Source organism: Protomyctophum parallelum (assembly GCF_964188405.1).
Source record: "Protomyctophum parallelum genome assembly, chromosome: 13".
In the NCBI taxonomy this organism is placed as follows: domain Eukaryota; kingdom Metazoa; phylum Chordata; class Actinopteri; order Myctophiformes; family Myctophidae; genus Protomyctophum; species Protomyctophum parallelum.
In genome coordinates, this window is record NC_139708.1 from 47,554,332 (window position 1) to 47,581,366 (window position 27,035).

General features: G+C 42.6%; 1 protein-coding gene across 5 annotated transcripts; it reads left to right on the forward strand.

Moving 5' to 3' along the window:
* The first annotated feature begins 1,083 nt into the window (after positions 1-1,083).
* cd9r (CD9 molecule related) lies at positions 1,084-25,947 on the forward strand. Of its 5 annotated transcripts, none has more exons than XM_083780805.1 (9): positions 1,084-1,221; positions 1,630-1,739; positions 5,229-5,334; positions 6,227-6,324; positions 15,306-15,380; positions 16,020-16,121; positions 16,477-16,569; positions 19,889-19,972; positions 25,384-25,947. In XM_083780805.1, exons 2-9 carry the CDS (start codon positions 1,674-1,676, stop codon positions 25,471-25,473), a joined length of 714 nt encoding a protein of 237 aa, XP_083636931.1. In that variant the 5' UTR covers positions 1,084-1,221; positions 1,630-1,673; the 3' UTR covers positions 25,474-25,947. The 5 variants fall into 5 exon arrangements, with proteins under 5 accessions (XP_083636931.1, XP_083636928.1, XP_083636930.1 ...); XM_083780802.1 differs by lacking the exon at positions 25,384-25,947 and adding an exon at positions 23,487-23,756 and having other exon boundaries at positions 1,084-1,228; positions 1,636-1,739; XM_083780804.1 differs by lacking the exon at positions 25,384-25,947 and adding an exon at positions 23,487-23,756 and having other exon boundaries at positions 1,084-1,228; positions 1,641-1,739.
* Positions 25,948-27,035: the final 1,088 nt, after the last annotated feature.

A 27,035-nucleotide genomic window follows, 5' to 3' on the forward strand; every position in this document is an offset into this window, starting at 1 on the left:
TCCCTCCCTGTAACCATGGCAACATAGATTGGCAAATTGACAGGAATCATGGAAAACAATATGGTGGCTCAAATGGCTCTTACACTATACATGCATTAACCACTTCAGACCTGTATATTATTTGGCTATATGAAAATAGATACACTGTTGTGTCGTACTTGTCTGAAGGTCAAAGAAGATGACAACAATAAGATAAAGTGATTTGATGACAGTTCTGTAGTGAGAGAGCAGTTAAAACCCATTCGGGACGGGAACCCCTTTTGGTCTTTTAAGCATTATGTTATATGAAAAATAGCAGATCTACGAGCTTGTAGGTCTGCTATTTTCGAAAAATCTTGAAAATGTGGCGCAAATCTTTGAATAGGTATATTCTTTCAGAGTGCACGTTTTTAACTAAAATCTTTGCTTCTTGGGGGGGGGGGGTCCCTGGAACAACATATTTCCATATAAGTTTTGAGGCTCCTTAACATGAAATAGTTTGAGAACCACTGACACAGCTATAGGAGCAAGACTTTTTTAAATAATAAAGCTCTTGTTTTGTTTGTTGTTTTGTTTTGTTGAACAATCAGTTACTTCAGCAACATATGGGTTCATTAGCATATTATACTGCAATGTATGGTGTGAATTTACTTTCCCTCTCCCCTTACTCCCCCCCCCCCCCCCCAAATGTCTTTGCCTAGGGCCCCCAACATGGGAACACCCTATATTGTGTGTGCGTGTGCGTGTGCTTGTGCGACGTGTCTGTGTGTGTGTGTGTGTGTGTGTGTGTGTGTGTGTGTGTCGCGCACGCGCGTAATTTATAATCTGTTCAACTCAGTAGGTTTCGGAATCCCATCATAGGAATCCCGGATTAACCCGGAATGTCCTATTATGGTAACAACCAGTCCAGAGTCGGCTAGGTTTCATTTACTAAATAACTCACTCTCTCGCTCACTTTCATTTCTCTCTCTTTTTCGCTTAATCCATGCACTGGCCACCGCTCATCCTCCTCTCCTCTCATTGGTGTGTGCTCCTGTCAATCAAGCCGCCGAGCCAATGGGACTAGAGGGGGAGGGGGGGGATTTGGGGGGGGTTGCCACACTTGCCACTTCGTGATCCTATTTAGGACTTCCGTCGCAACAAAGCTTATTATTGTACTTACATGTTGTCTAATCTGTGATAGTGTGACGGATCATCAGACCCAGGGCACCTAGGGGAGCGCTCGCCGATAGAGGTATTTTTGTTTTGTGTTAAATGTCTATCCTCCGCATTGAAATGGACGCTAATAAACGATGTAATCTCTACGATAGCGGCTGTATGTGTGCATTACTGAAGATGCCTCTAATTACAAAACCGTTGGGATCTCGTCGGCGTTAATAATAACCTATAGCTCTCACACGAAACATATAATTGTAGCATGTAGTAAGTAATAAACTGCTAATACAGTCATCGATGATGTGTATTTTGTCCGTTCGTGTCGTGTTGTACATCGCAGCACACACACACACACACACACACACACACACACACACACAGTCACACACACAGGCCTATACTGAAGTGGTAACGCGAGCGACTGTTTTATTTAATATCGCGCATACTTTGCAAGTGCCTTCTTCTTACGTGTGTGTTTACCGCAGGAAGAAGAAGAAGGAGGGAAGAAAAAAAGAAAGAAGGCAAAGGTTTTCACCATCATGGCACTGGACGGATGCGGACAGCTATGCAAATATGTCCTCATCATTTTCAACATCTTTTTCGCTGTAAGTACATTAGCCTCCTATACAGTCGATCTGAATTGAATTAAAGTCAGGCCGTGTTTGATTTGGAACGTATACGGGGAGGATTTGTTTTTCGTCTTTTTTTTTTCTCGCTTTATAAGTTCAATGCTGAGTCCAACCAGGGACATTATAAAAGCGCCCTGCAAAAAAGGCGTTGTTTGTTGTTTAAACACTAAAATGTTGTTGAAGATATAGTTGAGTTGTCGTCGTTTTAAGTACCGGAAGGCTATCATTGAGGGGGGAGGGGAGGGGACGGGAGGAGGGGACGGGGGGGGAATCGTGTTTTCAGCAGAATCAGCACCTTGGACAGCGACCAGGGGTCATCCTCTCAGTAGTGGCTCACCCACGCATACAGTCCTTGGGCCAGTACAGTACAGTGTACAGTACAGGCACTAGGCCAGGAGACCTGCATGCTTTCCATCTGCAAAACATTGCCATTTAGTAGACATTGTAATAGTGGTTCCAGAACTTTTCCATGTCAAGGACCCCCACTAATTATCCCACGGACCCCCATTTGAAAAGACATGTCACGGACCCCCATAAGAGAAGCTTTTCAACCAGTTTAATTTCAAGGACCCTCAGTTTTACATGCATTTAGGCTACGGACCCCCCCATGTAATGGCATTTCTATCTCTGGGACCCCAATTTATATCGTAAAATCCAATGTTAATTTAACTCTGAGAGTGTACAAATGCCCATTTGCACACTCAGAGTTACAGACTCATAAGGGCCCATTTGGTTCCAAACTATCATTTAGCTGGGGACCCCCTGGAACTCCCTCAAGGACCCCTGGGGGTCCCCGGACCCCACTTTGAGAACCACTGATTTAGTAGACATTGTAATAGTGGTTCCCAAACTTTTTCATGTCAAGGACCCCCGAATTGACACTAATCAGCCCCCCCATTTGAAAAATGTATGCCAGGGACCCCCATAAGAGAAGATTGTTACGGCTCTAGCAGTGATTCTCAACCATTTTACTTTTCAAGGACCCCCAGTTTGACATGCATTAGTCTACGGTCCCCCGTTGAATGGCATTTATATCTCTGGGACCCCAATTTATATTGTGAAAACAATGCTAATTTAACTGTGAGAGTGTACAAATGGACCCAAACGTATCCGTTAGGGTCCGTTTGGTTCCAGACCCACAAGGGTCCATTTGGTTCCATTTGTACACTCCCAGAGTTACAGACACAAGGGTCCATTTGGTTCCAAACTATCATTTAGCCACAGGGACCCCCTGGAACTCCCTCATGGACCCCACTGTGGGAGCCACTGGCGTAATAGCTATAGGCGCAATACTATCCTTTCTTAAGTTTGTTAAACTTGCCCGACGACTAAAATGAACATTTGTTGCAGTGCACGACAGCCTATATTACAATTTACAATTCAGACATTTAGCAGATGCTCTTAATCCAGAGCGCTTTACAGTACTGTAAGCAAATAAACAACATATCAAGCACATAGAAATAGTCATCACGAATCGTAAGCAAGCTAAGAACCTGTCTAACATAGTAGATTATCTGTACAGTGAGGCTTATGAGTATACCATATAGGTCCCTTGAGGGGGGGTCCCCAGGGGGGTCCCCAGCTAAATGATAGACCAAATGGACCCGTATGGGTCTGTAACTCTGAGAGTGTACGAATGGTTCCATTTGTGCACCTATCTATCTATCTATCTATCTATCTATCTATCTATCTATCTATCTATCTATGCATCATGTCTCTGTACGGGTGTAATCCATGTAACTCGAGAACCGTTCGTCCCACTATGACTTCAAATTCGACACACACGTTCCAGGGAGTGCAGTGCCCGGTGTCGAGTCGTTTGGACCCACAGTTGTCCACAAAAAGGCCTCTGCCCGGGGCCTCTGGACAGGCAGACAGGCCCCTGCATGCCATATGGGTCCATATATGGAGCTGGCCTGTTCTGACCATCACCACAACACTCCATATTTGGGCATGCCTGACACAGAACTATATAAGCTGGCCTGTTCACCATATGGATCACCACACTCCACATGCCTGACACATAACTCCATATATAGGAATAAAGGGACACAGAGAGACACATGCAGAAATCTCCATATTTGGGCATAAAAGGGACACAGCCAGATGGGTGGAACGGGTACTCTGCATTTCCGGTTGTCCAGAAACAGCAGAAAAGCCTCATTTGGCATGCATGGCAAAGAACCGGGGCCTGGACCTGATCACGCCAATATCTCCATATATGGACAGACTGACCAAAAATATTTTTAACTGGGACATTTCTAATGGTTACCCCTGGGCTTAATGAAGTAAAGTCTTTATTCTTTAAGAATAATTCATCATTTATTTATTTAAATACACTACGCTGTAATATTCATGAAATACAGAACTATATGTTCCTTGGGTATAAGGAGAGTTGGGCTGTTGATTTATGGTACAAACCTAAACTAAGAACATATCGTCGTATTAAAAATAATTATGGCCCCGATCCTTATGTTACACAAAATATATCCAAAGGTCAGAGATCTTTTTGTGCACAGCTGCATTCTGGGACCTTACCATTAGCTTTAGAAACGGGTAGATTCATTGGTACTCCTGAGGAGGACAGAGTGCGTCTAGTGTGTGATTTGAAAGAAATTGAAAATGAAATTCATTTTTTGTTTTACTGCCCTTTATATGAAGAGTTAAGACATGTATTGTTTTGTAAGATGACAACCATCTGTGCTGGCTTTTTCTGGTTGGAGGACTATGAGAAGCTGGAGTTTTGTTTTGGGAGGGTTATTTTTGCTTTGGCAGACTTTTTATGCAAATCGATGCAAAAACTTTTTATGCAAATCGATCTATGGAGCTGGCCTGTTCTGACATCACACATTTACATTTACAGTATACATACAGTATACAATATATTGGGGGTCCCAGAGATAGAAATGCCATTAACCCATTTCGACGAGACCGATTCTACAAAAATTCTGAAAAACCCCATGTTTCTGTGTCAGTGGTTCTCAAACATTTTCATGTCAAGGACCCCCAAAAATATATGTATAATTGGCCGCCGACCCCCATCTGAAAATAAGTTGTTTCAGGGACCTCCCAGAAGCAAAGATTTGAGTTAAAATGTTCACTCCGAAAGAATATATTCAAAGATTTGCACCACATTTTCACGATTGTTCAAAAATAGCAGACGAGCGCCGCGCTATGAGCTTGTAGATCTGCTAATAGCTAAAGTATAACATTACATAATGCTTTAAAACACCAAAAGGGGTTCCCGCCCAGAATGGGTTAAGGCCTTTACTTGGTTTCTGCTGTTGTTTTGTTTCAAAAGTGTTTATTCTATGTTACATTTGTGTTACCTATTGATTTTATGTTGATCTAGGTGTACTACTGTTTAACCCTTATTGTTATTTTCTGCCACTGTATGCTACAGTATATAAATACATTCATTATCGTTGTCATTATCGTAAAGAATGTAACATGCTGTTTTGGCAGGTGGTGGGGTTCGCTATGTTGGCCCTTGGCTTGTGGCTGAGATTCAGCAATGACACCAGGGGCTTCTTTGAAATAGATATGCTCAACACAAGTGCATTTGTCATTGGTGAGTTCAACTTCGCTATATCATGAAGCCGCAGACCTGAGAACAGATTCTATAACATGTCTGTTCTGTCTGTCTGAAAACCCTATGTTTCTATGTCAGTGGTCCTCAAACCATTTCATGTCAAGGACCCCAGACATTATATGAAATTGGCCGCTGATCTGAAAATATGTTGTTCCAGGGACCACCCCAGAAGCAAAGATTTGAGTTAAAAAAATATTTGCTCTGAAAGAATATATATTCAAAGATTTGCACCACATGTTCACGATTAAAAGAAAATAGCAGATGTACAAGCTTGTAGATCTGCTATTTTTCAACAGCTCAAGTATAACATAACGCTTAAAACAGTTATAATTTTAAAGTTATAATTTCACGGGATATAGACTAGTGCCGAAGTCCTGACGTCAACTCGGTCATCCCCTGGTTTGTGGAAGTAATTGCTCTATGGAGAATAACATTGGGTCATCTTAAAGTCGTCTCATATAAGAATGATGGTTCAAAGATAAACAAGCTGTCTCTGCGATATTGTCGTGGAGGTGGCTCTGTATCGTTTACAACAGTCAGTCAGTCAGTCATATTTGATACAGTCTGTTTCTAGCGAAAATGTAAGTAATCTCAGTCAGTTGATTCTTCATATCCATATGAGTGAAACGGCCGGGATGATATAAGAACACAGCTCTTATATGAGGAGATCTAAGATCCCCCTATGGCGATAATAATAATACAAATACATGAATACACAAACCTGTGGAATAGCAACCTCTAGTGACAGACTTTGGTGCTCTATTTCCTCTCCCGTTTCCAGAGAAATGAAACTAAACTGACACATCTCAGCTCAAGGCATCGATTGACCAATGTCCTCTTCCTCCTGTCGCTGTGTTCATAATGTAAACAGGTGTGACCGTGCTGATTTCTCTGGGTTCGGTGATGCTGGTCGTGGTCGCCTTCGGAGACTTCGGTGCCTGTAATGAGAATCGATGCGCCCTCCAAGTGGTGAGAGAGAAACCATCCTCTTCCTACAGTAGCACTGACTCTGTTGTGAATTAAAAGTAATCCTCCATTAAAGGGTGGGAAGTGCATGGACACGTTCAGTTTGAGTTACTTAATTGTCCGCAGCGAGCTCGGAGAACAGATGACAGCAGCATCACACGATGAGTTCTAAAGTTAATTTATTAACCCATTTAGGCCTGTCGAAATTTAAAAGAAATGTCTTCAAAATCCTGACAGTTTTCTGAAAAACGTATGTTTCTGTATCTGTGGTGCTCAATATTTCAAGGACCCCAAATATTATATGTAATATAATATGCCTCCTCCCCAATATGTTGTTCCAGGGACCTCCCCAGAAGCAAAGATTTGAGTTAAAATGTTCACTCTGTAATAATATATATACTGTATATCCAAAGATTTGAGGCACATTTTCACGATTTTTCAAAAATAGCAGACCTACAAGTTCATAGCGCGGCACTCTGTGCCACGCTATGAACTTGAATGAATTTTATTTGTATTGCACTTTTCATTCACAAGAAATCCCAGAGCGCTACTTGGTTAAAAACACATAATCAATCATAGAAGGTTAAACAAAACAAAACATAAAAAGTCAAGCGCAAAAGGAAGGACATTCGGTGACAAAGGTTTTACAAGATTCCACAGACTGCGGCACTATAAGTCTCAAGACCGCGGGGAGACTGTTTCTCAGGCGCGGGCGGTGCTGCCGAGCAGAAGGCCCGGTCCCCCACGGTGCAAGGATTGGTATCTGGAACCTGCGGTAGACATCTGAGGTTGCAGGTTGTTTTTGGAGGGTTATTGCTTAAAGGTATATTCAGTGATTTCACTTAATTCAAATATCACTTATTTTTTTGTTTTGTTGTGATAATCCTCCCTACTATAGAGTGTGCTGGCCATATAAGGAGTTCCTCCCTGTCCCCAGTTAACCCCTGGGGGTCAAAAAACCTTAGGTTTCGTTTTTGACTCTCTATCCTGATTGGACGAAAGGCTGGGTCCCACAGCCAAAAACGAAACCTACGGTTTTTTGAGTGAAATCACTGAATATACCTTTAATTTCTGTAGGTATTTTCTGTATTTTTTTATTTGGGACAATGCTCATTAATCAACATGTCAGTTTTCACATCCATGCAAATGTGCCAGAGTTAGCCATTTAAGCTATAATTCTTTACATCTGTAGTCCTCTTTACATCCTCGTAGTAAAACTATTCAAAAACAAATACAGTACAATACAATGCAATACAAGAACAATAAAACACAGGGGACAAAACAACTGCAGAGTGAAATGAGAAATGATACCAGTGATACATGGAGCTGATGATTACTCATGATTACAGATTTGATTTGTTTTGTTAGCCACCTCTTGGAATTTAAAGGTCAAATAGTTGGAGGTCACTCTTACTTCTGTAGGCAGACTGTCCAGTGATGGGAGGCTCTAACAGAGACTGTTCCAGCGATGGGAGGCTCTAACAGAGACTGTTCCAGCGATGGGAGGCTCTAACAGAGAAGACTGTTTTACCAAACACACTACGTCTGGTTGGCACTTCACAGTCTCCTCTGGTAGTTGCCCTTGTTGCTGTGTCACCACTGTCCCTTCGATCTATGAACTGTTTCAGTGGTGGAGGTGCAAGTCTATTTAAGATCTTAAAAATGAGACACGGTAAGGGAGCAGGACCTTGTAGTCGAAACGGGGAGCCATGCAGTGCTGACTAGTGATACATTTAGACAAGGATTGGACATTTGACTGTGTACTGGGAGTGTTAGGGAGGCAGGGGCTGAAATCCCGTAAGCACTTTTGGACAGAAAATAGCAGATCTACAAGCTCTCAACGTGTCGCAGTGCGAGTAGATCTGCAATTTTCTTGTAGATCAGCTATTTGCGGGGCGCAACCCAGCAGTCTTTAGCTATAGTGGAGATGCGGTGTATACGACATGGATTTCTAAACAAATTTGTTCAACGCAAAATACTGTGTTCAAGTTCAGGAGAAAAAGCAATTCTCCTGAATGCTGGCATGGAGAGGAGGACATTTGCATTTCTTTCATAAATGCTACATTCGTGTTGTGGAAAGGGCAGTTGTTTTACAGACGGGTAAAAGGGCAGTTGTTTTACAGACGGGTAAAAGGGCAGGTGTTTTACAGACGGGTAAAAGGGCAGGTGTTTTACAGACGGGTAAAAGGGCAGGGACTGAAGCCCACTTTGATCCCTGCAGTCATGTGAATAACGGAAAGCTTACCGTATACTGCATTTTTGATGTTCTAATAAGCGGATGGGTTTTACTTCAACAGTGAGATCCTGTATATGTTTGGATGTGCAGTGTCTTTTTTTTTTTTTTTTTTTTTTAGATATTTTTTTGCGGCTTACGCCTTTTATTGATTTTTTGAAGGGACAGACAGTAGGCTGACAGGAAACGGGAGAGAGATGGGGGGATGACATGCAGTAAAGGCCGTGTCGGGTCCGGGAGTCGAACCCGCGGCACACTGCGACTGGATTACCAGTCCGGTGCCCAGACCGTTACGCTACGGCCTGGGCCGTGCAGTGTCTTTGATGAAGTAGATTGACGATGGCAATATCTTATGCAGTACAAAGTACATGCAGCTACTAGAATTAAATTATCTCACTACAGATACTAACTGGGCTCCAGCTCAAACCTCCACTATATTACACAGTGTTCATGTTATTGTGATGGTTTGCACAATTGCTACATATAAATAGGTTTATAGTTAAATTAGTGACCTTGTGGGGCGTTGATGCCGCCGTAATGACTGTTTTTTACACTTAAAAAAAAAGCCGATCTACAAGCAGAAGTTGTGAGCTTGTAGATCTGCTATTTTCAGCATGCAACCAAGTGTAAAATGACTTATAGTGGATCTCTTGTCCACGAGTCCCTTCCTAACATTTTAGTCTAGCTTTTATTTGTCATCATAGCTTAGTTTTCATTTAGTTTCCATTTAGTTTGTCAGTGAAAAAAGGTATAGTCGACGGACATTCTTCGTCTTAGTTTTAGTCAACGAAGTCAACACTGTGAGTAAGCAATGATTTAAAGACCTGAGCGGTTGAGCTGGGTACATTTGGGGGGTCTGGAAGGGGTCAGGGGCCACTAGGGCACTATAGGGCCCCTCCAACGTCTAAAACACGACACTGCCATGAAGCCAGCCAGTTGAAACACAAGCCCATGTACCAAAATAAGTCACATTGACCTGTTGGTCTTCCAGAACAGTAAGTATAGTCCTAAATGTTAAGCCTGAAGAATAGTTTCAAAGAGCTTAAAAAGGTTAGGTCAATGCAGTGTTGATATTGACATGTTGAAATGATGATTTGGTTTGGTCTTTTGAATAAAATTCCATTTAGTCATAGTCATAATTTAGTCACCTGAAAGGTTTTAGGTTTTAGTTCAACAAAATACCATGTCGACAAAATCTACAGTTGCTTTTAGTCGACTAAAATGTATTTTGGCTGGTTGTGATGGCGGTTGAAATGTCCGATTTATACTCGGCTGTGTGCCGACAATAGCAGATCTATAAGCTCACAGCTAGCGTGTCTCAGCGTGATGCGCTGTCTAAAATAATCTATTGAGTGATTAGTCCGGTCTCAGTTTTAGTCATCATATTAGTCCGGTCTTAGTTTTATAGTCATAGCCTATAGTTTCTACTTAGTTTGTCCGTGAGAAAAGGTAGTCGACGGACATTTCTTTGTCATAGTTTACTGCATGGTGAATGACAAATCTAAACGGACGAATGTTTAATTAAGCCATTCATGTTTTCATATAATCTCTTGAAAGAGAATTCCATGCTAGAAGGCTTCTTACCTTTATTTGTAGTTGTTACGGACATAATTTCCCTTAATATAAGCCCGCAATTAATTTAAATGAATTATATTGAATTGAATGGGGCATTGTGCCAATTTCTTTTTGTATGTATCCTCTCTTAATGATGTAAATAGTATCCCAAGCGGCACACTTTACTACTCATTTAGATGGAAATAAGCAAATTAGCAAAAAGCCCAACCCCCATTGAGGGCTTAGGGCTTAGGGGAAATAGCCAATAATGCACTTTTGCACAAAATAACACCTGGACCTCTTTGGTGGGGACGTAACAACTACAAATAAAGGTAAGAACGCCTTCTAGCATGGAATTCTCTTTTAATCACAAATTTGCTTAATTTACACACACATTCATGGTCTTCAAAATGTCAGGAGGGGTTTTACTCGTTTTGCAGTGAAGTTACAGTGAGTGTTAACGTCTAGAAACATGCAGTCAGTCACCCTCCCTGTGATTTGATCCTCTCGTGGCTCTGCAACGCAGCTCAGTGGAAACCTGATCTATGGCAATTGGCAGCTCTCCGGTGTGGAATGCAGGGTGATGCTGCTTTGTGGCTCTGCTCAGGTGCCCCTGCATATGCCTGACATCCATGTGTTTCTATAGCTAGCATGGTTTCGTCCTCGGATTCGGGTTCTTGGAAACGCCCCCCAGCCACTGCGTTAGTTTGACTGAGGTTAGGTTTAGGTATAGTTTTACTGAGGTTGAGGTTAGGGTTAGGGTTAGGTTTAGGTATAGTTTAGCTGAGGTTAAGATTAGGGTTAGGTTTAGGTGTAGGTTGTCAATCACAGCGACTGGCCAGTCACAGCGCAGTGAGCGCACCCTCTACGTCACTCTGTACTCAACCCGAGGACAAAACCATGGTCGCGTTTCTGTCAAGGACTGTCTAAAGAGGACAAGAAGCGAAGACCGTACGGGCGACGCCATGTTGCTCACATGGTGCACCATGGAAGGAAAGAAACATGCGCAGTTGCAGACCAAGGAAGCTGAAGGAGGAAGTGTTGGCTGCATAAAGCCCACTGCGCATGTTTCTTTCCTTCCATGGAGCACCATGGAGCAACATGGCGGCGCCCGTACGGTCTTCGCTTCCCGTCCTCTTTAGACAGTCCTTGGTTTCTGTATACCTCTGCTCAGGTGCCCCTGCATATGCCTGACATCCATGCACCCTGCAGGCCCTTTCTCGTGCCAGGGTTGTTTTTTGGGCAGCAAATTTACATTTTAGTTGTAGTCGTATAGTCTCTTCAATAGCTTTCCATTTACTTTCAGTCACATTTTAGTCACCCGATATGTTTTAGTGTTGTAGTCTAGTTTTAGTCGACTAAATATCATTAGATTTTTGTCGACTAAATCTACAGTTGATTTAGTCGACTAAAATGTATTTTGGCGGGCCTTGATGCCGTCGTAAATTGACTATTTTTACACTTTACGCTGTAAAATGACTTATACTGGATCTCTTGTCCACTATAGTCCCTTCCTAACGTTTTAGTCTAGTTTTTATTTGTTGACGAAATTCTCAGTATATTTAGTCTTTAGTTTTAGTCATCATAGCTTTATTTAGTTTTTGTCAGTGAAAAAAAGGTAGTCGACGAACATTTTTCGTCTTAGTTTTGGTCGACGAAATCAACACTGTCTCGCGCTTGTATTTTATTATAGTATTTCTTTCCTGGAAAGGGAAAAGGCAAGTCTTGCGACGACAAAACCCAAGATTCAGTGTGAATGAAAGGGTCAAATGGTTGCCGCCGCTGCTCACAGAGCTTGCTTGTCAAAGGCTGCGCTTCATTTGTCTCACGTTTCCTGGTGTTACATTGTCATGCGTCTCATGGCCTAGAGGGGTTTCAGGCAGCGCGCCCGCTCAGTCTTTGTGGCGACTCCCGGCGTAGACATCCCCAAAGACTTTGGTTGGACATTATTTGTTCAGGGGTATAGTAGTTTGTTAATGAATCATCAGACCTGGAGATTGAGCCAGTGTTCCTGCTTTTCCCTGATTGTTTTTTTTTTTTAAATAAAGACATTAGCAGATCTGCTATTTTTTGACAAATCGTCAAAATGTGGCGCAAATCTTTGAATATATAATCTTTCAGAGCGAACGTTTTTTAACTCAAATTAAAAGAAGAAGCAAAGATTTGAGTTAAAAACGTTCGCTCTGAAAGAATATATATTCAAAGCTTTGCACAAAATTTTCACGATTTTTCAAAAATAGCTAAAGTATAACATGATGCTTAAAAGACCAAAAAGGCAAGTCAGTTTCCATGTAAGTCAGTTACACGATGTTTTCGCTTCGGCGGCAGTCATTTCATGTCCCTGGCTATATTGTACCAACCTACAAATAACCTAATAAAGCAGCCCAATGTTTTTTGTATTCCAAATAGTTAATACAATAGAAACAAGACCATAGAAATAATAATGCAGTCAAAGTCCATTTGCACTTCTGTGTGCAACACAATCCACTGATGTGCTGATGGTGATGGAAGCCACGCATAGGGACCTCAATAAATGTCTTGAATCCATCCCTGGTATAATAATAATCCATTAGCCGGTCCCATTATTACTTCTTCCTTATTGAGGATCTGAAACTGCCTTCGGGGGCCGAGCTGGTATGACTCACAGAAATGGACTGGCTGGGGGAAGTACCCATCAGCCCCGCCACAACAACCATCTCTCTCCTCCTGCTACTGGGGGAAGTACCTATCAGCCCCGCCACATAACAACCATCTCTCTCCCCCCTGCTATATCCCATTTTGAACTGAGATCGGATTCTAAAAAAATGTCTTGTACATCCTGACAGGGTGGCGCGCTATGAGCTTGTAGATCTGCTATTTTTCAATAGCTAAAGCATAACATAATGCTAACACCAAAAGGGGTTCCCGCCCGGAAATGGGATATATGAGGTGCTGCTTAATCACTCGCTCCCACAGTGTTGATTTCGTTGACTAATACTATGACAAAAAAAGAAAGTTCGTCGACTACCTTTTTTCACTGACGAAAACTAAATTGTCGACAATTTCGTCAACAAATAAAAACTAGCCGGATAAAAATATGACCGCTTCTGACCGAGGCTATAAGTCATTGAAACATTTTTTACATTTTCATTTTTTTCATGTCATGTGAAAGCAGGGAATCATAGCTTCAGTTTGTTCAGTTTGGCCCACCATTTTTGGAGATACGACTTATAGTCAGTGGCGTGCGCAGCCGTGCACAGACATTTAGAGGGGGCCGGTGCTCAAGTGAAAAAAGGGCACCTTGTGCAGCGCGTGGAACCGGCCGGTTGCCTTAATAATAGTGTGAGATTTATAGATTTTGGGGCCGAAATAATATATTAGAAAGAAGCTTTTTATCAAGAATTGATCAACGTCACCATGGTCCACATACTGTAGCCTACACTGTAAAAAAAAAAAAAAAGTGAGGAAAAAAAACATGGCACATTTTGTCCAGAGGGAAAGGGGCAGGGGATGCTCTAGCACCCCCTAGTGTCTTATCTGTGCACGCCACTGCTTATAGTGTAATGGTGTAATAGGCTGGAAGAAGAGATACAAGGACAGAGTGCAACGGGGGGGGGGGGGGGAGTCTGGTAGAGTCTTGTCTGGAAACAGGGAGTGAGTCTGCAGTCCTGCCGGAGAGGGAAAAGGTCACTGCCTGGAAGCCAGGAGGGCCATGATGAGTCCAGGACATTTGGAGCAGTATATTGGACACATGGGTGTTTTATAGACCCATTCAGAAACGGGTCTCATGGTCGTATAAGGCAACGTATATATCCTATAGGCGGATACTTTAACCCAGGGGCGGTGCCCAAAAGGTAGATTGTGATCTATAGCAATAGATCACAAAGGCTGTGCAGGTATAGACCACATGGCATTCCCCTGGCCTAAAATATACATAATTTAACCCCTTTTGGTGTTAGCATTATGTTATGTTTTAGCTATTGAAAAATAGCAGATCTACAAGCTCGTAGCGCGCCACCGAGTGGTGCGCTACAAGCTTGTAGGTCTGCCATTTTAGAAAAATCGAAGAACGCCTCACATAGAAACATAGCTTTTTCAGAAAACTGTCAGGATGTAGAAGAAGGTTTTTAATCTGATCTCACGTCAGAATGGGTTAAATTTTCTTTTTTTTTTAAACTATTTTTGGCCTATATGCCACTTGAATTAAGGCGAATGATTGATTTACATCAAAAGGGGCTGCCTCAAACCCACAATGCAATACTTTGTTTGACGAAAATTACGAATGCCATGTGCTGAAATTGAAAGTGTAGCAGCCTTGTAGTAGCGATGCGAGACTACTGGGTTGTTGTTGCACACCAGTGTTGTTTTTGGCAGCAAATTTCTATTTTAGTTTTAGTCATAGTCTCTTGAATAGTTTTCACTTAGTTTTAGTCACATTTTAGTCACCTGGAATGTATTAGTGTTAGTCTAGTTTTAGTCGACTAAATGTCATAAGATTTTAGTCGACTAAATCTACAGGTGATTTAGTCGACTGCAGATTGTAGATCTGCTATTTTCAGCATGCATTTTCACTAGTCCCTTCCTAACATTTTAGTCTAGTTTTTATTTGTTGACGAAATTGTCAGTATGTTTAGTCTTAGTTTTAGTCACCATAGAATAGTTTATTTAGTTTCCATTTAGTTTTCTTCAGTGGAAAAAGGTAGTCGACGAACATTTTTCATCTTAGTTTTAGTCGACGAAAACAACACTGTGTTGCACACGTTTGGTGTGTGAGGAGGATTTTTGATTGATTGATTGAATACTTTATTGAAAATACATTTCAAAAGGATAAATTCACAAGAAAGCTGTTAGGCTTGTTTCCATTGTGGTCCTCTTGGGGAAGGGGAGCAACAGACAAGAACGGTACAATACAGACAAAAACAGGAGGCAAAAAACAAACATAAAACAATAAAACAAAAAACAGGACACAATTCATATAAACTGACCAATAAAATTGGATTTATTTTCTTTTTTCCCCCTTACTTTTATTAATGTTTTTTTCATTTGTGCCATTTATCTATTCTACACTATATTTACACTGTTGTGTAATGTTTTCGGCCAACCATCTTTTTAAAGTGGATTTAAAAATATCAAAGGAACTGGTCACCTTGAGGCTGATGGTCACCTGAGGATGAACAGCTGCTCGTTACTCAACGCTCGTTTACCCCTTTCCTTTCAGTTCGCCGTACTGCTGGGCGTCATGGCGGGCATCGAGGTAGCGCTGGGCGTGCTCGCCTACTCCCGAAGTGACGAGGTGAGAAAACACTAAAAATAATCTGTGGTGGAAGAAGTACTCAATTGTTTTACTTAAGTAGAAGCGTCAATACTGCAATGTAGAACTCTACTCTGTTACAGGTAAAAAGTTCAGAATTCACAATGTACGTGGGTAAAAGTACAAAAGTATTGGCTTCAAAGTGTACCATTTCAAGTTTTCAAATGTAAACGAATATTTTGAAAATAGCCGATCTACAAGCTCACAATGCGTCGCACCGCGACGCATTGTGAGCTTGTAGATTGGACTGCGACGCTCTATATAGGGTTGAAGTGGTTGTTTTGTAATAACAATCACAAGTAAAAGTACTGGAAATACACCTCAAAATTGTACGTAACTAAAATGTACTGACTTTCCAAAGACTCTAGTGCCTCCCTGCTTGACACTCAGCATCAAGGGTTGGATTGGGGGTAAGTCCCTGCGACATACTAGCGTCATGTCCAGGGGGGTGTACTTGTACATCAAGCTGCCTCACGCTACAGAAACAGGAGATAGGCTCCTGCCCCTATGGGCCCCATGGCTCGGCAAGGCTACTTACTTACTACTTACTGTATAAACAATAAAGCAACAATGTCACTGATGTTATTTGTGCTATGTCATTGTATTTCTCCTAATCTCCAGGTTGGGGCACAGCTGTCAGAGTTCTACAGCAGCATGTATACTCTGTACGTGGCCAACAAAGACCCAGCCAGCGCTGTCACGCTCACACTCTTCCACAACGCGGTATGTATGTGCACGCCTTGCACACCTCACACTCTTCCACAACGCGGTGTGTGCACGCCTTGACGGCATGTCTGTTTGTCAGGTGAAACCTATAGCCTCGGAAACCCAGACGTTTTTTTTATATTTCCAGGGAGAAAAATAAATAAGAAAAAGTCTGGGGGGGCCCCCCGAGTCCACTTCAATTCGGCATACAGTACTATAGCGCAAACGTCGATCACTCTCTGCTGATTTCTGATCGTCTCTAATAAGGGCCTTTCCTTAACTTAATGGCAAGATGGCCGCAGTCTGCATATATAGTCAATATTGAGCTTCTTTGGGTCTAATGTCTAATCTCCCTCCCATTTCTCCTCTCCAGTTCCATTGCTGCGGTGTGGTGGGGGTCATGTTGGATGTGGTAAAACAGACGTGCCCCAAACCAAGTGGGATCTGGGAGACTTTCACTATGCCTGTAAGTAGAGGATCTGATGACTGGATCCATGATCCATTCCTACCCTCACCTATTAGCCGGGGGGGAGCCATGCAAGCAATGCCAAACATCATTAAAATAAGATCTGGTTGCAAAAGGGGTGAAGTGGCCCTTTAAGGTCCACAGAATGAGTGGTCTGCTCTGCCGGAAACATTGGGGGGGGAAAAGTTATGGCCATTTTTGTATACCACACTACATAGACAAAATGTCATCATACTTTAAGTCGGCTAATCTCTATTCCTTGAGATTTTGGGCTAGTGGCTATATGGTCATGAAGTGTGGGGCCATGACCGAAAGAATAAGGTCGCGAATACAAGCGGCCGACATGAGTTTTCTCCGTCACGAGTGGCTGGCACCTCCCTTAGAGACAGGGTGAGAAGTTCAGTCACACGAGAGAGACTCAGAGTAGAGTCACTGCTTCTTCACCTGGAAAGGAGCCAGCTTAGGTGGTTCGGGCATCTGGTCAGGATGCCTCTCGAGCGTCTCCCTAGGGAGGTCCTCGAGGCACATCCCACTGGGAGGAGACCCCGGGGCAGACCAAGGATCACGTCCCACTGGGAGGAGACCCCGGGGCAGACCAAGGATGACGTCCCACTGGGAGGAGACCCCTGGGGCAGACCAAGGATCACGTCCCACTGGGAGGAGACCCCTGGGGCAGACCAAGGAGCAGTCGCACTCACTGGCCTTGGAACGTGTCGGGATCCCCCAGGAGGAAGTTACTAATGTTGCTCTGGAGCAGTGTTGGGGAAGTTACTTTTAAAAAGTAAGGAATTATAGTTATCGTTACTTATCTAAAAAAGTAATTTGTTACTTTACTTTACATTAAATTATGAAAGTAACTACTTTACTTTACTTTAAAGGTATATTCAGTGATTTCACTCAAAAAACCTTAGGTTTCGTTTTTGGCCTGGGACCCAGCCTTTCGTCCAATCAGGATAGAGAGTCAAAAACGAAACCTAAGGTTTTTTGACCCCCAGGGGTTAACTGGGGACAGGGAGGAACTCCTTATATGGTCAGCACACTCTATAGTAGAGAGGATTATCACAACAAAACAAAAAAATGTGATATTTGAATTAAGTGAAATCACTGAATATACCTTTAAAAAATAATAATATAAAAAACGATTTAAAAGAAGGTTTTTTGTGATTAATTAATCTCAATTAATCGCATATCAATAGGCCTATTTGACCTGATCATCAGTGAGCTGAATCAGTGAATAGTGACTACATAAGCATAGGCAATTAAAAAAGTGGTAATAATAATAATAATAATAATAATAATAATAGTGATATTATTATTTATATAATGCTTCTCTGAGTACTTAAAGACGCTTTTCAAGGGGAACATGAGAAAACAAATAAAAACTACTTTAGAGAAAAACGATTAAGACTATGGAATAAAATAAATGAAAGTGGAATGAGATAGCTGGGGAAATAAATATTCTAGAGGTGTGTTTGAACTTATAGGTGGTGGCTGGCATGTCTTGTGAGTTTTGGGAAGTGCATAGCTTTGACAGGTCTGCCTGCTGTGGACAGTGAAACCCTGACCATTAAACACGGGCAGACGCAATGATACAGTCTAACTATCATTAATTGTGAAGCCAGCAACATGTTGATGCAAACAGACGTGTACAGTAGCTGCTCGGCCTGCTCCAAATGATATTCCCATTCGTCTGCGTCTGCCCGTGTAAACGCAGCATCGAGTGTGAGGGTTGGGGAACGGATGGAAAGTACCCGTGTTATTAAGGAGGACTCCTTGGCTTCTAACGATATGGACCAGAGTTAAACTAATGTTAGCTCCCATGCTAACTAGTTGCTACCCTCGTCAGAAACAACACCACCATCCAGATCGGGTGGAAGCTGCTATCACTTTGCTTGTGCCCGTGGATGGGAAATGAGATTTAAAAGGCTATAGAAGCAAGGATGAAAGCACAGACACAGTTGTGTCGTGACTCGTATTTGTGTGTATTCCGTCTGACGACGAGTGGTTTATGCTGCTAGTGCGTTGTCGTCGCTGGCTGCTGATGCATATTTATGAGCGTCATAAGCATGCGCCCGTCCTGCGCTGGGAGTAGCAGATCTACAAGTTATCTACCGGTCGCAATGCACAGCGCTTTGGGCTTGTACATCTGTGTTTTTCCCGCAGTCAGTTAGTCGCACAATAACTATAAGGCCGTTATGGAATGGGGAAATGTAAAGCGTTAGGTTACAAGTTACTGCAAATAGTAGTTACGTTATGTAACGTAACGCGATGTAAGGGCGTTAGTCACAACACTGCTCTGGAGAGGGAAGTCTGGAGCTCTCTGGTGGAGCTGTTGCCCCCGCGACCCGACTACAGATAAGCGGTTGAAGATGGATGGATCCATGATGCTGATCAAAGTTTCCAAAAAATGCAGGCTGCAATAATTTGAGAGTGTTAACTAGTCACAAATCATTACTTGCACAAGCAGAGCGCGCAAGTATTGTGGTCGGCTGGACGTATGGTATGCGTGGTAGGTATATATACTGTTGATGGTGACGAAATTAAGATTATAACTGGCTTTTGATGGTGACGTAATTAAGATACATGTGTATACATACATTACCATTTATCCACCCGACATTGAAACATATCTTAATTACGTCTTGATATCGGAAGGTCGCTAGTTCGTATCCCCGGACCGGAACGTTAAAATTACCACCGCTGAAGTGCCCTTGGACAATTCATTGAACCCCTACCATGAAATGTTCTATGAGCAGGGCCTGGCTGTAAACAAGTTCTTGAGCTTAGTCCAGTTACCCTGGGTAAACATAGTAACTTTCTTTCTTTCTTTGTCATGTTTTAGTATTTAATTTCAATTTCAAATTTCAACTTGCGCTCTCGACAGAGTGCAGTTGTAGTTGTTACTTGCATTCACAGCCAATCTCAGTTCAAACCTCAAACCAAAGCAGAAAGAGATGCGCTTTTGCTGCAAAGAATAAATAAATTAACAGGTTAGTTAGAGGAATAATGCTACATCAGCATTCCTCCTTTGGGCCATTGTGTGAAAGAAGGCCGAGATGCAAAGTGGAGTTGGTGCAGCTTGGGAGACATTAATTTGGCCTCCTACGTAATGGAATCGTCCTACATTTCCCCGTATCCATCCCTGACAAACCCTTCTGTCTCTGTAAATCACCCCATATCCATCCACGGGCCCTGACGAACCCTTCTGTCTCTGTCTTGGAGACATTAATTTGGCTTGCTACGTAATGGAATCGTCCTACATTTCCCCACATCCATCCACCGCCCCCTGACAAACCCTTCTGTCTCTGTCTCCCTGTAGGCCTGCCCCGCAGTCATCGCAAGTGCCTTCAGGAGTAAAGCGCCAGTGATCCTGGCCATCTTCCTCGTAACTGGAGCTCTTCTGGTAGGCAGTATGGCAACGTACAGAGCACTACAACACACTATTCTACACACATAGCAGTTATTGTATATATATATATTGTATAAAATAGACAGAATGAAACATAACTAGACACATAACAACATATTAACACAAGGGCAACATACAACACATGGAATTACAATGTTTTATCTGCATACACTATCGCACAATTATAATATACTATAATTATGCTGCAGTAGAATAGGCCCATTCCATTGGCATTTTCATGGTTGCATAATTCATAATCTTGTCCCATTCCACCCTAAAGTACGGAAGTAACAGCCCAAAATATACCCCCTGCCACACATATATATATATATATATATATATATATATATATATATATATATAATTATATATATATATATCACTGCTCATCTGGGATGTAGCCTGGGTATATTTCAGGCCAGTCCAGTTGGGGTATAAAACAGACCATCCCCGAAATGACCACTCTGGTCCGGATTATACACCTCGCTCTTGCGCTGCACCGCATTCAACCGTTATCACCCGATAATCAAGAAAATGTTCGTAATGCAGCACCATAGAAATACCCCCAGTATGTGATAATCAACATACTGGGAAATCCTGAAGAGAAACTATGGGAGCGTTTCGCTTTTTGTGTCACTGATGTCAATGACGGAGGCGCGCCGTGTCTGGTGGCCTTGAGCCACCGCCGAGCGAGGCGCTAGCCGAGCGAGACGCCGCGTCGAGCGTTGCGACGGCCACCACACCCGACTCGGCGTCGTCCGAGTTACGTCCCGATAGGCAGAGAATAGTATATATTAGTAGCCCCTGGTTTCCATGCGCCGACAATAGAGTTGGAAATGCCACGTTCAGCAGGGGGAGGCTATGTCTGCTCCACCACCCTGCATGGTGCACTCCGGGGGAACACAGCCAAACACCACAATGTCTAGTATGCCAGTATGGCCATATTGGCCGTATTCCAACGTCCTGATAACGGTTGATTTCGTATATTTAATACAGTGATAACGGGTGAATCGGCTGGTTTTAAGATGCGTTTTAAAAACAGGTAGTGTTGGATAGGGTTGGGATTCGTTAGGATTTTAACGGTTCCGGATCCTTCCCGGATCCCTCTTAACGGTTCCGGTTCCTAACGGTTCCCTTAACGGATCCTAATATTATTTTTTTCCCCGTTTTTCTGACATAGATTATGCTTATATTATAACTAACCTAACCAAGTACATAATAAACACAAATTAATTAATTAAATTATTGAAAATGCACTTTACAATTATGAGGTGGCACTATTATTTAAACTTCACCACCACCACCAGCTATAGGCACCACAACAATATCATTGTTGCAATTTGTACTGTATATTGCAATTTGTACTGTATATTAAATATACAATACACAATAATGATATTGTTGTAGTGACAAATGTTGTTTTTAATGTTCAAATTAATTTAATATGAAGGACCCCTTGGAAACAAGCCATAGTGCTTTCTTGGATTATAGCAGACCTTGTATTGAACTGTAGGCTACGTTCCTGTGCTTTTGTTCTGCAAATTGTTTATAAAGTAATCAATCTATGGCGGTATATGCACCTAAACGCTGGGCTCTCAACAGCCACGCAATTAATTTAGAGCCAAATTAAAAGCACGTTAGTAGTTTTTATTTTCCATTACGTTACTAGCCTGGGGAAAGTAAACCAGCCTTGCATCAGATCGTCCACCGCTGGCTGTGGTGGAGCTGCGGGGAGAGCAGGCACGGCTTTCCGCATGGCTCTCAAACGCGATGTGTAGGCATATTGATTTTGAGATGTTTCCTCTATGTTCACGTGGTACAAGTTGCAACAACCTTTGCTAGCAACTCTCGCATTTATTGCACTTTGCATGCTCACTGCTCAGCCTCAGTCATTTCCCTCTCTGTTAACCACACTTTGGCGACATACTGTCCCACTCGCTCCACAGCGGTCGCTGAATGCACAGAACAGTGGGCGTATCCTCCCCGACCCCACTCACTCATGTAGGTGGGGTGACGTCACCCCAGGCTCTGCTTGCATGCAGGCACAGACACAGCGGAGCTAAATGACAACTGATGAGATCCGTTTGGGGAACCGTTAATAAAAAAACGATGGAACCGGCTCCGGATCCGCAATGTCGGAACCGGGTCTGAAATGGACCCGGTTCCGAATCCCAACCCTAGTGTTGGAGCCAGCCTGACACGGCTAGGTAGCTGTTTCCACAGTTTAGGAGCAGTGACTGAAAAGACTCGGTACATATAGTACTATGCTAAACATTATGTACTATGAAGTGCTATGGCTACATACAATGCAATTCTAGTGCTGTCTATAAAACGCTATAAGTCTGTATCAAATGCTATCCAAGTCTACAAAAAGTGCTATTTTATACAGGATTCAGTATGTATACAGTAGGGCATTAAGCAACTAGTCCACTAGTAAATCCACTAGTCGACCTTGTTGGTACTAGTTGATAAAAAGTTAATTTTTTTTCTCAGATGTTGTAGGCCTCAAGATCAGGTACATTATAGTCACCAATGTACACAGTGTGTTGTTCTTTTTAGTAGTAGTTACAACTAGTCGACTAGTAAAGTAGGCAACTATTCAACTAGTCAAAATGGCTAGCAGTGAACGCCCTAGTATACAGCACTTATTATAAACAATGCCAACTACTGGATCATAAATCAGTTGAACGGTGGGTCCGTGTGGACTGTAGGAGAAAACAAAAACACACTAATATAGAATGATTGATATGACGCAGGGCTGCTCTGAGGATGGGAGAATAAAGAAGCACCAATGGTGTTGACAGCAAGACAGTGTGTGTGTGTGTGTGTGTGTGTGTGTGTGTCTGCTGCTGCAATACTGTTGTAACCGTTGTTTAGAAGGAAGAAGGAAGAGGCTGGGACAGGATAGAGAGCTGAAATAGGACACCGCAGCCGCCACTATAGAGCTGAAATAGGCAGTGGTTGGGAAAAAAGTACTCACATTTCTTACTTAATTGATACTAAAGTATCAATACTCGTTATGTAGAAGGACTTCGTTTAAACAAGTTAAAAAAAAAAGTATGCCGTTCAAAATGTACTTGCGTAAATTCGTAAAAGTACAAAAGTACAGAATGTCCCATTTCCAGTTTTCAAATGTATCTTTTGAAAATAGCCGAAATGTATATACTGTAGGGCTGAAAGTTGTTACTTGTTACTGTCCGTTTTGTAATAATAATCAAAATAAAAAAAGTCACTAAAGTTTTCAAATAAATGTAGTGGAGTATACAATATTAAGTGGAATTCAGTACAAATAACTAAACAATGAACTTATGTACAGCAAGTAAATGCACTTGGTTTATTTTCCACCACCGGACATTAATGTCATTAATGTCTTAACTCATTAATGTCATAACTCATACCGCCGTCCATGTTTTCTTTTTTTTCTACACCTTCCCACTTTTCTCCCCCTCCTCTCCTATTCTTTTCAAATCTATCCCCCATCCGTCTATACCTGCTTTTTAAATTTTAGACGGTCGCTCTGATATGTGCTTTAATCCTCAACAGCAAACTCCGTGATTCCCTCTCGGCTCCTCAGTACATCATTCTGTCGCATTCCTCTCCCACAGTGGCCAACGACAATAACCCACAACCCCTCTTCCAGTCCACCACGGTTTCCAGTACCTCTTACCCCTCCTCCACCACCTATGACCAGCCTGTGGTCTTTGCCCCTCTGCCCACTCTGGTTAACCCATTTAGACCTGAGGACGATTCTATAAATGTCGTCTAAAATCCTGACAGTTTTCTGAAAAACCCTATGTTTCTATATCAGCGGTGCTCAACCTTTTTCCATGTCAAGGACCCCCAGAATTTTCTGTATTTGGCTGCGGACCCCCCCTCCCCATCTGAAAATATGTGTACTAGGGACCCCCCCCCCCCCCCCCCCAACAGGCAAAGATATGTGAAAGCATTATATTCAAAGATTTGTGCCACATTTTCACGATTTCTCAAAAATAGCAGACCTACAAGCTCATAGTGCAGCATTCTGTGACTTGTAGATCTGCTATTTTTCAATAGCTAAAGTATAACATGATGCTTAAAACACCAAAGGGGGTTTAATGTCCCAGTGGTTGAGTCACAGGAATAACGGGCTCTATTATATGCACACACATTGTTGAACACATTCAGAGGAGACTATAGCATCTTATCTTAACACCCCGAGCGGCAAGGACGGAGTTCTCCGTTCTATCAATTACTAACGTCCAGCGCTCAGGACGGAGATTAATAAAAGGACGGAGATTTATTGATATCAAAACCAATCGCATCGCTCCACAGGCTGGGAGCGTCTGTTGCGCAACATTCAATGTCATTTCCGGTTGGGAAGTCATCCAAAATGTCTCCCCCCCCCCCCCCGCCGACATTTTAGCCGACGAGACCGAAAATCTTAAAACAGGAATAACTCTTGATCTAAATCATTCCATCCAATTCTAAGCAAAGATTATGTGTTAGACGGCCCATCGTGGTTCCGGCGCTAGTCGCGTTAGAATTAATCATACCTCCAGTTGTTGTCAATCGCCTCGGGAGTGTTTTGGCTACATCTAGCTACATCTGGGATAGCGCCTGGTGCGTCGCTAAATGTGCTCCGTCGCTATAAATCGATGGGCGCTCTGATTTAATTGGTCCTTACTCCTTCTTAATACCCCCAGGCGATTAATGTTGAAGGAGCAGTGATTTGGAAAACCCCCGGTCCGCCCTGGTAACAAGATGTGCACTGCACATGCACTACAGTGGGCACGCAACAGGCCAACAACACACACACCAAGGCCCACCCCCGCTCGATCATGATTGGTGGAATGCCCCTCTATTCTGATTGGATGAAGGCTTTGCCACCTAGCCAAAAATGAAACCTACGTTTTTTTTTTTTACCCCCAGGGGTTAACTGGGGACAGGGAGGAACTCCTTATAGGGTCAGCACACTCTATAGTAAGGAGGATTATCACAACAACAAAAAAATAAAGTGATTTAAGTGAAATCACTGAATATACCTTTAACATTAGGGGATTTTAATCTGGTTAACTGCATCTCTCTCTCTCTCTCTCCTCCCAGTTTCATGCATGCTTCTCATGGCAGAAAATGATTGCTTCGATAGTGGCTGCACGTATAATAAAACCTCTCTCGCTTCCTCTATATATATATATATATATCACACACTTTCTCACACTGACTGCAGCTGGATTAAAACCCGGGGAGGCGATAAAAACAAACTACCACCACCACCACCACCACACACCACTTTTACTGCATCTCATTTTCCACTTAACCCTTTGCTTTGCCGTCCTTCTCTCTCTCTCTCTCTCTCTCTCTCTCTCTCTCTCTCCCCCCCCACCCACGCTGCCTGTCGCCCCTCCCCTCACCCCCATGAATGATAGATCACAGCCCTGGTTTGCACGGCTATCCTCATCAGACGGATCAGGAGGGTGCAGCAGCCAGTCACTGCGTACTACACTGCAGTGTACTGAAACACGCCAAGGGGACATGGAAGAGGATGAGCGATGACTCCCCCCCCCCCCCCCCCACCGAGACCCTAACGTACCCCTCCCCCATCCCCCCCCCCCCCCCATATCGTCACGACCGCTGGACCTTGAGCTGAGCCGGCATAGATATGTTTACAGATTAACTTCTTTTCCATATGCAAAACTATACTGATACTGATATAGGTTGATTTTAAACCTAAGTCGTTACTTTAATTTTCTTATAACATGATTTTGCTTTCAAACCATTTTGTGTGGTTTCCGCCACAAATCTGTGTGAGATGTTTTTTATGTTTTTTATTACCTATAATTGGTGTTATTTGTTGTTAGTATCGTTGGGACATTTTTATTTATTTCAAATCGCTCTGTGGTTCTGCCATTAATTATAAAATAAAAGTATATCGGGTCATTTCTCTGCAGTGCAGGTTTGACCGAACCGAGGTCCAGAGACGCGTCACATATCCAGACATCACGATCACCTCCATCAATCTTTTAATGGTTCTTTTTTATTTTATGAATCCTGCTGTGTGCGGCTGGTAGGATGGATGTCTTTTTTTTATTTTTTAAATTAGCCATCATTTCTTCTTGCTTAGGGAAATGTCACTGTCAGGCAGGATTTGCATACTATATCCTGACAGGCCTGTTATGTCATTGGGGGGGGGGGGGGGGGGGGGGGGGGGGGGTGTCATTAGCGAGAGCTCTCGGGTGATGACAGCGGTTCGTCCATCTTGTGATGAGTCTCGGCGGGGCAGAATACTGAGACGATGGACCTTTGATTGATGGGCCGCTGTCGAGTTCCCCCCCCCCCCCCCGTCTCTTAAAAGACGTCATGAAATGATAAATATGTTATTCACACACTTCTATCTGTGGCCATAATGGAGATATAATTAGATGACATATTATTTTTTATCTTTTTGAAGAAAAAAAGAAAAAGAAGGGAAAAAAAATAATCTATGAGTATTTTTTTAAAGTCGAATCTTAATTATTTACTGACAAACTAAAATGTAGTGATAACATCGTGAAGGGCTCGCGCCCTTCACGATTTCATTCACCCGTGTGCGATTCCCTTGATTTCATTCACCCGTGTGTGATTCCCTTGATTTCATTCACCTGTGTGATTCCCTTGATTTCATTCACCTGCGATTCCCTTGATTTCATTCACCTGTGTGATTCCCTTGATTTCATTCACCTGTGTGTGATTCCCTTGATTTCATTCACCTGTGTGTGATTCCCTTGATTTCATTCACCTGTGTGTGATTCCCTTGATTTCATTCACCTGTGTGTGATTCCCTTGATTTCATTCACCTGTGTGTGATTCCCTTGAATTCTGCCTTTGTTGTTGTCAAGGGCACTTGAGTCCAAATACCAGGGCAGGATCAAAGGCCATCAAATACAAAAAACAATGATTTGTTTTAGTACACAGAAATAATTAATTTAACTTAAAGGTTAAGAATGATTCAATAACTATCAGTGAACATTCACATTTAGTCCTGGACTCAGGTAGGGGTCACATTAATCACATCGATGAATTGTGATAGGATTATTTCCTA